This window comes from Neopelma chrysocephalum, unplaced genomic scaffold (assembly GCF_003984885.1).
Source record: "Neopelma chrysocephalum unplaced genomic scaffold, ASM398488v2 Primary Assembly neopelma1_73b, whole genome shotgun sequence".
Classification (NCBI taxonomy): domain Eukaryota; kingdom Metazoa; phylum Chordata; class Aves; order Passeriformes; family Pipridae; genus Neopelma; species Neopelma chrysocephalum.
The window spans coordinates 457,031-472,629 of NW_020897734.1; the positions used below are offsets into that span (position 1 = coordinate 457,031).

General features: G+C 38.7%; 1 protein-coding gene across 6 annotated transcripts in view; it reads left to right on the plus strand.

The window, feature by feature from the left end:
* The window catches only part of TENM1 (teneurin transmembrane protein 1), a 511,156-nt gene that overhangs the window by 439,003 nt on the left and 56,554 nt on the right, over positions 1-15,599 (plus strand). For all 6 annotated transcript variants that reach the window (XM_027687147.1, XM_027687148.1, XM_027687146.1 and 3 more), the window contains 4 exons: positions 4,415-4,558; positions 9,161-9,410; positions 10,294-10,314; positions 13,785-14,017. In XM_027687147.1, the coding sequence (XP_027542948.1) occupies positions 4,415-4,558; positions 9,161-9,410; positions 10,294-10,314; positions 13,785-14,017 (648 nt within the window). The remainder of the gene's footprint in view (positions 1-4,414; positions 4,559-9,160; positions 9,411-10,293; positions 10,315-13,784; positions 14,018-15,599) is intronic.

A 15,599-nucleotide genomic window follows, 5' to 3' on the forward strand; every position in this document is an offset into this window, starting at 1 on the left:
ATGGGAGAAGGTAGGATTAGAGCTCTTCCCTGGTCATTTCTTCTTAGAGAATGATGCAGGCATAGACACGGATGACCATGAAGGGTTATGAGACCAAAATAGGGAGTGGGATTTACATCATACCTTGCACATAGAAATATATCAGAAAACAAAGAGCTCTTCCTAGAGCTGTGGTCCTACAGTCAACAGATATAGTGCAAACTGCTGCCTGAAGGCATTCCCATGTTCTCTCCTTACCCCTGGGCCCCCATTCACATTCATTTGATCATGAAATGAGCCAGATAAGGAACAAATTCAGCTGAAAACTGAAGAAACCAGGAAATAAGTGATACATTTTCAGCTTCATTAGTTTCTTGATCTGCTATGAATGCTAGTGCAGAAGCTCAGGTCTTCTCATTCCAGCTCACACATTACATTGGCCTAAAGGGATCCAAACTCCACCCTTGGTGCCAGGTGTCCAGAATTGCTGCATTATCTATCCTATCTGCATCTGATCTTCCACATCTGGCTCACATCTGCAGAAGGAGGAGCAACTTTTTGATAGGGTTAGTCAGAGAGGGTTCTGAACGTCCTGGCTATGGCACATGGTGGGGAGCAGGAGAGCCCTTCTCAGCCTGCTGGGCTACGTGAAACATTGTGAGCGGGGCAGACCCAGCCTTGGCCCGATGCAGGTATTGGTCCCTGACAGTGTTTTCACAGTGAAGGAAGGTATTAAGTGGGTTGTTGGCACATATTTGTGCAAACCCAGGAATAAAAAAATATTCCAGCTTGCCCTTTGGCACTCCCATGGGTGATCAGGCAGGACCAGATGGGTGATGAGGCTTTCCCTCAGCACAGCTACTTGTGCCCTGTGTCCAGAGGCTGTCACTGCACATTGTCACTAATGTATTTGAGAGGGAACAGTTGAGTATGCTGCTCCCATAAGAGTCCTGTAATGGTTGTGAAGTGTAGTATGTATCTGGACTTTAAAACATTTTAATTCAAATAGATAACAGCTCATGAAATGATACTGTAGTTAGTTTCCCACATTAGAAGTAGATGAGCTTAAATGAGCTTTAAATATGAATAAAGCTTACACAATAGTGCTGGATAACAACTTTTAAGTTATTTAATTGGTGCTTAATTATTTTTTCTTTTTCTTAAAGTTTAGGCTAATTATGCTTCTTTCAAAATAGAAGCAAAAATCTTGATATTTTAAGTGCGTTGCTAGCATGCTTTGTTAGATTCCAATAAAGCTTTATTTAATTTGACACACTGTTGGGACCTTTATCTGCATCCATTATATGAATTTTTGTCAAAATAATTTCCACTGCCAGTATATTACCAATATTTAATAATGCATTCTGTTCAGTTTTCATTTTAATTAAATTAAATTGCAGCAGGTTGAAGTCCTGGAACTCAGGATTATAACCATCTGCTTTTGGTTTTGTAAACACTATAAACATCTATATTTTTATTCAGGGTTATTGACAGCAGTGATCACGCAACCAGTTACAGAAAACAAGACTTTCTGAGCATATTTCCACACATGTGTGGTTATGTTTAAATTTGTAGGAGAAATGTTTGCTGCCATGTGTCTAGTCCTCAAGCCCCTCACAAGAGGCCATTTTCTTGGAGCAACAACTGAGATGACAAAGTAGCATTTTTTGTTCTAAATAAAAAAAAGCACCATGTGGATGTTGACACACAAAACCTTGGTGGTAAAGTCTGTGTCCCCTTGTAATTTAACATAAGAAAAATATGTCAGTCAAATGCTCTGTAAATGCTTCTGGGTAACTCCATACAGACTCCATCTTACTCCTGCAAGCCCTTTCATCTCACACAGCAGCACCAAGTGGTCTGCAAGGACAAACCCTCCTGGGGGTGAATGTAATCCAGCTCTCCAACAGCCCTTCACCTTCTCTGTTTGTGACTCTACCTGGTATTTGCTTGAGTTAATTTTATTCATTGTTCAAAGAAGATAGATGTTGATAAGTACAAATATTTCAAGAGAGGTTAAAGTGGAGGTTACTGTCCTGATTTATCGCATCTTTTATTTCTTGCCTGTATTTTGGCAACAGCCTTTAGACTGTGGCACTACTAACCAATTATTGTTCATTCTTCTAAATACTTGTATGAAAAGAATAGGGTTTTTGGTACAAATTATTTCAGCAGGTCTTTTGAAATCCATTTTGAGTCTGCGAAGAACTGTACTTGCTGGCTGTCAGTGTCCAAAACCACAGTCACCACAGATCACATTCATACCGTGAAATCTCAGTCACCTCAAAAAAGTGCTATAAATTAATTTGACCAGAAAGTAACACCCCACAATGAGGGTAAGCTGACAGAGATTTTTAATTTCACCTACAAAATTACATTTTTCAAAACCTGCCCCTAACGAAATACTTATTTTTCAAGTGGCGCTGCAGTCACCGTTGACTTACAGTTATTATGCTTTGCCTTGATTACTTTGCATGCAAAATGACTGATAGGAAATTTTCATGGGTGGTACATCAGGACCTCCAATTAGATGGTTCAGGAGACCCCGCTTTAAGATCACACAGATATTTCTTTTTGGAGCATAGATGTCATTCATAAATGTGCCTAAGTATGCATAGAAACATGGCTGTAGACACACAGAATGTTATGTCCACATGTCTCTCACTTGTGAGAGGGGACAAAACGGCAGCTGTGCAAAATAACTGTGAGAGCAGGGAACAGTGAACTTTTAAGAAAGGGGTTGATAACCCCTAGAGGGTATTTGGCAGCTCAGAAACATCAACTATAGGCAGGGAATAGCAGGTGCTTTATGGTGTTAACTGCAGTCCTGGTAAACACGGCACAGCGGATCCATTGGCACGGATTCCCGGATGGTGGAAATTGTTATGCCTCCCTCGCCCCAGCTCTCAGCACGGTCCCTTCCAGCAGCTGATGAACTGTCCTGTGGGTCTGTATCGGGTCATTGAGCCAGGCTGAGGGACTGCCTTATAGAGCTCTGTTTTTTTCAAGTACACACATCTCACCCAGGATTGAACGTGTTAAAGGCATGACTGGAGTAAAGATGCTAATGTGTAGGTGGCAAGTGTGAGGTTGCTTCACAGGAAAAATCTGCCCTTTATCTTCTGTCTGCATTAACACCTAGAAAACAGTGTGTTGGGTTACTGAACCTTGGTGACTCATCCCAGCACAGGATGTGGCTGTTCTGGAAGTTCCATGCCCTCACTTGGGCTCTCGGCCCAGGGAAGTACCCAGAAGCATTACTGGTGTTGGTTGTAAGAGGTCCCGTAACAGAAAAATTGGATAAAGTGGCTTCTGGACCCTCAAACTGAAACCTGTAATGTTTCAAAAATACAATATTTACAGTACTGAAGGAGATGAGATTTTTACAAGTCAGAGATGAGCTGTAAAAACAAGTTCTTTCTGCTGAAATAGTGGAGCAGCTCTAGAGCTGTTGCTGTAAGGAACAGCTTTCAGTTTGCCATAAAACATTTATCTTACAAGTGCTCCCAGCTAGGGCTGGTAAAAATATTTTAATTGCCTTCCATAATGGAATTTAGATGGTATTAAAACTATTTATGATTTAACTTAAGTATACCTAAGGCTGCTACCTAGAAAAAGTGAAAAGAAACTATTAAAAATGCCAGAAAACTGTGGGGTTTAATATTTTTTTGTGTCTTAAAATATTTTGAAAGACATTTTTATTTTGGAAAGGTTGAACTATCTCAATATTTCCTAGGTCAAATTTTGGAATTTGGTGTCAAAATAATATTCTTCCTTTATGAATAAGTTTAACTGAAATCTAATAAAGTTAAGTGAAGGGGATAAATAATTTTTGAAAAAAGGTTGGTATATTACAGAAAACAAAAATTTTAGGAGTTTTTTTTAATTTGTTTTACTAAAGTACTGAAGGAAAGGGATTTTGGTCAATTTGAGTGCCCCCAAAACCCACCACCCTTAGGGAAATTCAAGATTTTTCAGCAGGTATTTTGGTGATGTGCAAGCCTGGTAAGATAAATATATTTCTAGAAATGTTCAGCTTGTCGATCCATTTCTGCCTAACTATAATATTTACAATCAGCAAACAAATTAAAACCATTTTGTTTTAACATGGATTCTTTTTTTATTTAAGCTGTTATTTAGGTAATTAGCAGAAATGCAATAAACAATCAAGTCAGGAGTCATTGGAGAAGATTTATGAAATCCATACAGACAATTTTCTGCTTTGAAACAGTAGTAACTATAGCTGTAATAACATACTAATCTCTTAAAACCCTTTTTTTTTTCAAAAAAATACCATTCAGCAATAGCAATCTGGCAGAGCAAAATTAGTGGGATCATTACTTGACAGATAAATATCAGAACTTGGAATGAAAAACTGTCTAGCAGTTCACAGAGGAAAAGGTAGACTGAGAGCTCTCTAATTATTTGTTTGCAGTGTCAGTGGGATATGAATATGAAACATGTCCTGATTTCATTCTGTGGGAGAAGAGAACAGTAATCCTTCAAGGCTTTGAAATGGATGCTTCAAATCTGGGCGGCTGGTCTATAAACAAACACCATGTATTAAATCCACAAAGTGGTAAGTCCTTCCTTTATTAACTGGCCACGCATAAGAAGAATACAAATTTTGAAGGTATTAATTGTTCAGATTTTAAGCATTACACTTCCTAATGTGTAATCCTCTTTGACTGTGCACCCACATTTATTGAGAGCTGAACTGTAAATGCCATCTGAAAGGATATTTTTAATGTTCTGGCTCCCAGGTATTAGGCATTAATATCACTGACTGTTGCAATCACTACCACATTGTGGCCGTTTGGGTGGGAAAAGGGCACACTAATTTAGGTTCATTCTCACCCAGCTGGTACAGAAGTGCCACATTTCAGGTCAATCTGTAGTGTTATAGTCTCAGTGAAGTGTCTATATCCCTAATTCGTCCTGTGACTACCATCAGATAGTAGCATCACAGCCCCAGGGACACAAACTCTGCAATGAACACAGACCGGCCAAGTGAGAGGCAGCACTTCCAAAACCACACTGCCACTCTGGTGTACAGAAGCTTTTGTGGCTGCCCACTCTGTGGAGAAGCACAGTAAGTTACTCCTCAGTACAAGCAACCCAACACCTTTCAAAGCACTGGGGAAAAAAAACTGTAAATGCTTTTGGTGTCATAACATTAACCCTGCAAAGAGATTCTTCAGGCATGGACACTTCAATCTGGTTTCTCATGGCTTTTATTTTATACCTGAGGGGTTTTCTTTTCCTCCATTAACATCCATGATCGGGAACCAGAGGGATTAAATTATTAAAACGATACCTGTAGATAAATTATGGTAACTAGAAATATATGAGTTTGCCAGTAAACAGATATCTCGCTGTCCAGGAGAAGAAAAACCTGGGGTCAGATTTCAGCACTTACAAATCAGCAGAGTATTGGATTCAGTAAAGTTCTCTCAATTTGCTCCAGCTGAGGGTCGATCCACTAAAATCTATTTCCATCTGCAAACTTCTGTTGATGAAGATTCATGCACAGATGTATGGCTTTCAGGTTTTTACAAGTTCTGTAGCTGAATGCGCTGCTACAGTATAAATATTCCAAATACAAAAGGTCAGATTTAGTTTGTAAATTAACTGGATTTCTGTTTTGATTTAAAATAGTTTGACATTTTAAACAGCAGTTCTTTCATATCCTGTCTTATTGGTTTGTATAGATTGTCTCTTTTAAATGCCAGCTATTGACATTTAACACAAAGAGAAATCTGACCTCAGTCAGCTGAGCCCCCAACTGTGAGCCCCATAGTCTGCTCCTTAGTGCCAATTTACCACTTGCATAGTTTAATTTCAAGACTAAATTGCTGGCAGTAACTCCAATTTATATGACTATCTGCTAACTGCAGTGGTTACTACCGTAATTCACCCCATAGGCACTAACATGTTCCGAGATTTTGTAAAGTGTACAATTATAATCCAAGCAGGGCTAAATCGTTGCTTTCCTGAGCACAGGGAATGTGGTGACAAATTGCTTCCTGTCCCCGTCTCAGCTGTGTGGCTGAGAATGCCAGAGGGCACTGACCTGTCAGCCTCCTGCCACCTCCTCTCAAATCATCTGGGCTGTGCCCGCTGCATGAATGGGGAACGTGCAACTTCTTGTACCTGCTCCTCTTCCTCAGATATTCCCACTGTGCTGGACACAATCAAGGCTGAAGTCAGAGGGAAAGCTGCCAAACATTTTTTGTCCATCACTTGCAGAGACACAATTTGGGAAGGGGAGGGCATGAGCACATCTGACTTGAAATCAGGGGGTCTCTTCTGGTTACAGTTTGCATGTCAGAACATCTCCAGCGAGAGTGACAAAGCCCAGGAGAGCTCAGTGATGTCTCAGGTGTTCCTGGTGATTATAATGGGCTTTGAGCATGCACACCTGGATCGTGTATAAGAACTGGAAAAGCAGAAAAATAATTATTATACCAAAGCTAGTGCACATCTAACTCATATATTAATAGGCTGTTGCTCATTAAAGCAACAAAACCAAATAATGAACTGTATTAATCAAAAAAATAAAAATAACAAGTGCGCTTATGGTCTTATCTAGAAACAAGTGAACTTCTCTTCCATTTCAGATATATAAAATGAGCTTTAAATAAGGACAAGAATATGATTCAAACTTATATATTTCAGACTTATCTCCATACCACCATAGGAAAAGCATTGAGTAGCCTTCTTGAGTATGGATATATTGAGATTTTTCAGTTTTAAATGAAGCATCCCCTCTGCTTTTTAGAAGGATGAAACTTGCATGTTTTTGGAACACTGTCACTGGATTAACTGTAAAAACTGCATTGGAATACAACGTTCTTGATTGCAAATTACAATTTTATTTTCAAACTAAAGCTAGAAGCACTTTGATTGGTTTTCTGGTTCTGAAGAGCTTATATCTAACATCAGCCACTGAGCCTGGTCTCCCAGCAGGTCTGTTGCTGTGCACAACATTCCTGCTCAGAGCCAGGGCAGATATTCTCTCTCTCCACATGAAGGCTACTCATTTAGGGATGTTACAAAATAAGCCAAATGCAACAGAGAAACTGTAAAAAGAAATAGATGCAATTTTGCAGACTTGCACTTCATATCCCAGCCTAAGCTGTGGAGGTACAAGTATTGGCATGAAGAAACCTCAGCAAGTGAAAACTGTGTTCTACTGCCAGATGTAAGGATTTACAAAAAGAAAGAAAAAAAAAAGATGTCTGATTCCAGCAGAATAGATGTGAAATAACAAATACTGTTCCAATGTGGCTGTCACTGGAAACTCAAGCTTTTTAAAAGTATGCAGTTTTGCATCAGTCTGGCTGTTAGGTTACCAAAGGACCACATCCTGTTCTCAGCTGTACTCCACTGTTCTTTTCCTGGTTTTTTTGCCATCCATTTTGGAGGCTTGATCACTTCTAATTTGTGACATTATTAGAGTTTAATGTTTTCTGGTACAAAGGTTTTGGTCAGTTTGGAAGATCATCAAGGCATTTCTCCTAATCAAGAAGAGAACAGATACCATAAATATTAGTTCCTGCATAGAGTCCTTTTAAAGACACTTGTATCTCATGAATACAAATGAATGTGCTATTAACCGATTTTTCAGAGTATTATTTAAATTAAATTTTCCTTCTGATGGGCAAGTGTATTGATTCCATTTTTATTTATCTGGGGCAAGGAGGATTAATTTCACAGGGACTTTATGCTTTAAGGTAATTTCAACTCCAGTGCAACACAGAATCAACTAAAATTAAAGCAGCAGCTCGAAATCCTGAAATTAAGCACATGCTTGCATTTATTGACAGCAAAACATATTCTCCAGAGTCCTCATTATTTACTGGCATTTGTATGAGGCCGTTGAAAGATTACCTTTACATTGTTTATTTCAGACAAAGGGCAGCATCTTCATTTCATAGTATTTTTATCCAGTGCATAAGGGAGAATATTGCCATTCATTTCACTGGCGTATTTCCAGGATGCTTTTTTGTAAGCCAACATTCAAACAAATCTATGTATTCTGTTCTCTATTGTTCAGAAATAATTTTTTGAAAATATAATTCCCTTCAAAATTGCTGTGGTGGTGCTCAGTAATTTCTAAGGTCAATTTTAGTTTCAGATTTACCTGAAAGCCAAAAAATTAGTTTAAACAAAAGTTCATAGAGACAATACATAAATACATTTGCCATACTTTGGGAAAACTCAGACATGTCTCAACATGTACTTCCTGCAGTGTGCAGAATATGCTCATTTCCCAGCATAAGAGTTCTCCAAAAAGTAAATTCCCTTGTGTTTATTTCTTTAATTGTGCCACTTTTCTGATGAAGTACTGGGCTTCTCAAGGGAAAAAAGAGATTTTGCATTGGGGTCTAAAAGAATACCTATCTTCCATTAAGCAAAAGCCAAATTCTTGCAATCACATGTTATTTTAAAGATACTTCTTAAATATATTACCACATTGTTAGTTAAAATAAACACTGTAGCAATCAGCTTGAGAAAATACATCTTTGAACAGAGCAGTGGTAAAATACTGACATATTGGGAAGATGTTTTAGCCTTTATGGTAGAACTTAATATATTCCTGCTGGTAAGACATTCACTTGTGCCTCAGAATTGCTCCTTGACTCTTAACTTGGCTTTGCTGCACTTGCACCATTTTCATATACCATGAAGGACTCGCATTTAAATTTGAATATTGATTTTGTACTGCCACTCGGTGCTCTTTTGTGAAAAATGCATAGTAGTCCTGCTATTAATCTCCTTTAATTAAATATTCAAACTGCCCAAGAAATTCCTCTGCTACCTAATAAAAATTTATGAATAAAATGAATATTAAAGTAGTAATCCCCAAGAAATCAGATAGCACTGCAATTAGCAGTCAATTTGTTACAGCATTAACCAACCATGAGTTCTCCTCATGATGTTGCCTTTTAAAATAGCCACTAGCCACTAATGAACAAAATGGTGACAGTGAAGCTTGGGATGAACAAAATTGGAAGAGATTAGTGGAGCCCTGTGACAGTCTCTAAAAGATGAGATGTTTGTTGCTCTTTTGGTAGTCTGGTTTTCGAGAGGATTTCATAACCCAAAATTGCTGAATAGTTTAAATGCTATACATTCACTTTTTTTGTCTCTGTTTTCTTCCCTCCCCTTCCTTCAGGAATTGTACACAAAGGGAACGGGGAAAACATGTTCATTTCCCAGCAGCCTCCAGTCATCTCCACTGTGATGGGCAATGGACACCAGAGAAGTGTCTCTTGCTCCAACTGCAACGGGCTCGCCCTCAACAGCAAACTCTTTGCCCCTGTTGCCCTTGCTTCTGGCCCTGATGGGAGTGTCTATATTGGGGACTTCAACTACGTCAGACGGATCTTTCCCTCTGGAAACTCGATTGGCATATTAGAATTGAGGTAAAAAATTAATTACCTTTCTCTGACCAGTGTCTGTAATCCTGGCTGTGATGTGCTTATGAAAACTACAGTGAGCTTTTATCCCTTGGGACTTAGAGAAGCAGCCACATCTAGTTGCCTTTTGACCATGTGTCTCATCAACTGTCAAACTAACTTACCAGAAAACTTACACTTACTTTAAGTCACTGGTTAAAAAGGACATCTTAAGTGGCCTTTAGAACAGGTCTTGCTTAACAGATTTCTGCAAATTGCAGAATTAATAAATAGAGCTGGTTTTTCTTCCTGCGAGGCTTTTCATACATGTTCTCCAAAAGTTAAAGTATTCCATGAAGCATATTTTTGAAGAAAACCCCATAATTCAATAGCAAACATGTAGAGTATTGTGTCAGGTCACAGAAGATAAAACTTACCATGTTTAAAATTAATGCAATAAAATTGTTCCTCGTGTAGCAGAGGATGTGGCTGAGTTTAAGACAAGAGCAAACCTGGCGTGCCACAGGCTGGGCCTGTGCTGCTGTTAATGACTGCCCTGCAATTATGACTCCAGCTTCCTACTCCCTTTGAGGGCCAGAGGGGAAGGCAGGAAAGATTTTGAACATTAATACATGAAATTTCTCTTACTTAACGCCCATGAATCTCCACTTAGCTAACACTGCTGGTGATGATTCTTTATGCTGATTGTTCAGCATTAACTTGGCAATGTGCAGGTGGTACAAAGGAAGCAGTTTGAGAGAAAGAAATAATACCCAGTAACAGGAAAAACAATGTTTTGTTAGTGGGATACATCTCTGTGAGCAGTTAGGCAAAGAATACAGTTCTGTCAAGGGCTAACATTTCTTGTCTTTTTCTTTCTTTTTAAACCTGAACCGATCTGTCCTTCTAGGAATAGAGACACAAGACACAGGTGAGTAAAACACAGACAGCCTGATATGTGAACCATGTTCAAGGAAACAGTCTTACAAAAGTCCTTTTAGGAGTCTGTATATAGAGAAACACTCTAAATTTAATGAATATAAATGTTAATAAATACAAATGTTAATCAAATTCACCTTTGTTTATAGTACTGTAGGTTTGATTCATTCACTTTGAAGGAATGAAGTCTCCCTCTAAAAATCAGTTTGCTGATCACCAAGCAGAGATGGAGAGATTTAAACCTGAACACTGGGGGTGCATTTCATAGCTGTCATACTCATTTCACATGGTGTTTGAATGATCACAGATATAGCCATCCAAGGAAACTGGAGTTTTAGCAACAAAGAAATAGTTAAAAAGGCTTCAGAAACACACAAGAGGACTTTAGTGGTTCTAGGATACTATGAGCTTTAAAATCTGCCAGTTACAGGGTGTGCACAGCAGAGCCCAGAACTGAGGATGCTGTGTCACAGCTCAGTCCTTGCTGCTCCAGCTAAAGGCAAAGCAAGTGGCTTTCCCCCTTTCCAGATGGCATTTTACCATTGCAATGTAGGGATTTCGTTAAAGGAACAAGCGTTGCCCATTAGGCTTCTGTGACAGACGGTGAGGGAGTTGGTTACAACAATCCAGCTGCAGAAGTGATGTTGCATGCTAGAAAGAGACAGCAAGGCACTCTGTCTCCTTAGAAACAAACTTCTTAGCATTCCAGTATTAAATGAGATAAATAATCCAGCACCAGTACAACATAAACTGATAACTTCATGGCATAGTAGGAAGTGGCGTGTGTTTGCAGCATGAGAGTACTGGTTGGAATTGCTTGCTTTACCCACAAAAATGCTATTGAACACTATAGATTATTTACCAGGTTATGTCACATCTCATGTATTTTACAATTAAAACTTAAAAAGAAAGAATAATTCCTAGTTGGTAAGTGCAAGGTTCTACTTTTTAATTGAAGGGTTGTTCCCGTTTTCTTTAAACTGACCAGAATCTTTGTAAACTAAAGAGCAAATTGAACTTATTTTCTCTATAATGCATTCAGAACATGATTCAGCTTTTACATTTAGAGGTTTCTTTTGTAAAGTAGATTTTTTTTAAACACCTGTTCACTCGTACTAGTTTCTTGAGATGAGCTTAAACCTTAATTATATCAAGTTGTGACAACACTCAAGTACCCCAGCCCTATTAATTACAATAGTAATTGTCTCTGTCACTGTTCTGTCCAAGTGAAATTTGTGGAAAATTGGAGGAAATCACTTGTAGTTAATGTAATCTTTGAGGTTATAGGGGATTACTTGACAGTCTCACTGTGTGGCATTCTGTGGGGCTGTAAAGGTCATAGTCATGGTAGAAATTTCTAGAATGCTTAAGGAAATATGTAGAAGCAATAACTGAAAGATGGTTCATGACAGTCCAAGCAGGAAAAGGCTTCAAAATCCAGCACCTCTACACAACTTTTAGTCTCCAAACAAGCAGGGGAAAAGTGTTCTTTTTACCGGGTAAAAGAAAGTACTGCGTAAAAGAGGGGAGTTTGGAGACCAGTAAACAGAGAGAGCCACTGGTCTTATTTGTGAGTGTTTAAAAGCAACTTACCCTCTTTGTTTTTCTTGTCACCAGCATTTTAATGAGATATAACAAAGCTGTTTAATAACTGGTAAAAACGGAAACTAGACTTTGAGGTTATAGGGAAAAATTTAGTACAGAATAGTAATAACTACTTCTGAAAAGATTTATTGTAAATCCTAGTCTATTTCATGTAGTTTTTAATAGACTAAATTAAATCAACTCAGATTTAGATCTGATTACAATCTTCTGTAAAAATAGAAGGTATTTTGTTGTCTTCCATTTTTTACTAGTACTCTTTAAATTTAAAGATTTTAGTATGCAAGGCTTTAAGCATAAACATGAAGAGTTTTCTAACAGCTGGTCTATTAAATGTAATGACAAGGATGACAGAAAATGTGTCTACATGGAGAGCATATAGTGACCCCTGGTACTCTGCAGTTTCTGCATACTAAACAACATGTTTATTTAAAATCTAGAATTCTCCTTGCAGCTTTTTTCATAGAAGTGTTTTATTTTTGTCTTTTGACTGGCTGGTCTCTCCTAACCTCAATCCAGAGAGCACAAATGATTCTTGATATTTTCAACAAACAATTTTATAGTGATGATACATACTTAGGCATTAATTGCTTTTAGCTCATCCTCTTACTCATCTTTCATCATATCACTGCCCTCTCATTCCCTGTGGTTCCTTGGACTGGGTTTCACATCTGTTCCCCAGCTGTGGCAATATCACCAAGCGTTGTCAAACCCACCACAAACAGAACTGCAAAGCTGAGAGGAGAAACTCATTTCACAACTTTGTTGCACCAATCTTAAGTGTTACTTAATTGTACCACTGTTAATAAAATATCTCTTTCATCCAAAAAAAGGGATTTTTTGGCATATTTTTTTAATCAGGAAAGTCCCATCTAGAGCCCAGCCACTTGTCAGAAATCTGCCCCTCAGAGAAACATGGCAATGATGAAAATACTGTGTGAGCACCTAAATGCTCAGCCTGTACCTCTCTCCCACCATTTCAGTAACCAACTGCGTGATTTAAAGGATCTCCTCCCGTCTGGATTTTTAGTTAGGCTCCACTGCAGGCTCAGCAGGCTCAGGACACCAGCATGGTGTGCCATGTGCTTGGACAATTTCCTCAAACTGGAAATTAACTTTGCACTGAAGAAGAAACGAAAAGTCTTACTGGATAATAAGATGCAGCCCAGTTCTCTGGTTAGAATTTATGATCCCCACCATTTAATTAACATATGTAAATATTTTTTATATAACATTTTATAATCTCAATAAGCCACTGACAGTGCATGAATTATGGTGCATTAATTCATGCTTAGTTGCACTGACAGTACTTGGCCTTCTGCCTTGCTCATGACAATACAGTCGGCATGAATTAAGGCAACATATTTCACACCTTCATATTTCCTAAGGTTTAGAAACAGATAAAAATAACCAGGAGTGGGCATTTGTGCCCATGCAGAACAGTCTGTGATTCACTTTGCTGCAACTCATAGATTTGTTTTCAGTGCCAAGAGTACTAGGACTTATCAGATATTGAAAAATGAGCTTGCTTTTCATAGTAATAATTATAACCAAGCTGAAGTCACTCCAGTTAGCTTTATCCTGAGTGGCTTGGTACTGATGGACAAAGTCACCTAGTACCAGTCTGCACCAGCTCACTGCCCCATAGCTGGCTGGACAGGCTCTGCAACCAAGACAAGCTCCTTCCTTCTCAGCAGTGGTGCTTTGTATGACCCACGTTAAAGCTGCTCTCACTTATGCCTTTGTCCTCTTAAAATCATTGAGCAGATGTCTTCAGATAATTATAATACAATTGTTATGCTGCCACAGAGATGTAAAAGAAAAACAAGCTGACTGTGATTCTCTTCTCTTCTGTTTCAGTACAAGCCCTGCACACAAATATTACTTGGCCGTTGATCCAGTGTCAGAATCCCTTTACTTGTCAGATACCAACACCAGAAAGGTCTATAAAGCAAAATCTCTCACTGAAACGAAAGATCTGGCCAAAAATGCAGACGTGGTGGCAGGAACAGGTGATCAGTGCCTTCCATTTGACCAGAGTCACTGTGGGGATGGTGGAAAGGCGTCCGAGGCTTCTCTCAATAGCCCGAGAGGTAAGAAAAGACCATATCCCAGGTACTTAGTGTTAGTCATCTGTCATATCTTTCCATTATTTAGGAACTCAGATGCAACTGGATGTACAAAAATGGGTCTGTGGCAATGATTTAACCAACTTTTAGCAAGCCAAATAATTTCATATAGCTCACTCACATCTATAATACAACCAGTCCTTTATGAGGGACCAGCATGGGCAGCAGGCTCCAGCTAGCATCCTCTGAATACTCCTCCCTCTGTGACAACACTCCTCTTTCATAACCTTTCAATTGCATGGTGGCAGCATTTAATTATATCTAACTCTTAAGCAAATTATATGGTTTCAAAGTCCATCTTTTAGATTTTATGCATTCAGGTGAGTCTTGTAATGTTAACAGAGCTTACTCATACACATTAAGTCAGAGCTGTTCAAATCAGACAGCCAGCTAATCAAGTTTATTTGGAACTCTAGTTTGTCCTCTCTTATTACAACACTTTGAAAAAGATGAGCATCTCCCTTGCTGCACATGAAATAAGCATTTTGCTGCAGCCATCCTGTCAGAGTACATCCAGTGTTGTCACAGGCAAAATGCATGTGAAGCCTTGAATCCCCACCAAAGCCACAATTAATCCCCTTGCGGTGTGCATTAGGACTGTGATAAAGTCTCTGGATTTGATGCTCTAAAGCAGCTGATCACCCTCAACTCCCACTGAAATCCCTGGAACAAAGGGTACTCAGCAGCTCCCGAGGCAGAGCCCTGCGTGGGCTGTTAGCGTGCTTCCCCCGCAGCACACTGCTCCCGCCTCATGACTGCCTTTAGGGAAGGGGGTTGATTATTTTTCGTGAGTTAATAAAGGAGACCTGTACATCAGTAGGAAATTAGAATGTATATCCAGGCAGAAATACCTCTAAGACAAGCAAATAATGCTGGTTTAAGGCTTAGCAAGAGACACATTGTAATTATAGAGTGACTTTAACGTGTCTTTAATGATAGAAGGTAAGTGTGAGGTAAGTACAAATAAATGTTAATCTTCAGGCAGCTAACTAATGTGATGAATCAATTCTAAAAATAGTAAAAAAAAAAAAAGGTTTTCAGATCCATTATCAGGAAAGTGTGATTCTGTGAAAGTGATTGGTGTTTTATTGCTGATTACAGTTGATTATGTCCAATTACAATACAATTAGTTGTTGCATCTTATTTTCTTATTGGGGAAATATGTTGATGAAAATTTGTGAGATGCTCTGTACTTAGAAATGCCCATGTATAGCTGACTTCCTTATCAGAAGGTTCTAGTCACGAAGAAATTCAGAGGAATAAAATTACGAGTCAGGAGTTCTGGGACAGCCAGCAATCATTAAAAAAATAAACTGTCAGTAGACAATGACTCCTATATTGGCACGTTCAGTGCCAATGACTCCCAGCTGCTTCTGATTTATTTATCTACTCTAATGGTCAGGTTTGTTAAGTTTTTTATTTTAATCTCAAGGAATTATGGAGTGCCACATGCCCTTTTTGTACAGGGCCTAGCAAAATACAGCATCAACCTGTTGCCACCAGCACAGTGTGATCAGTGTATTATCCTAACAGACTTATAGGTACA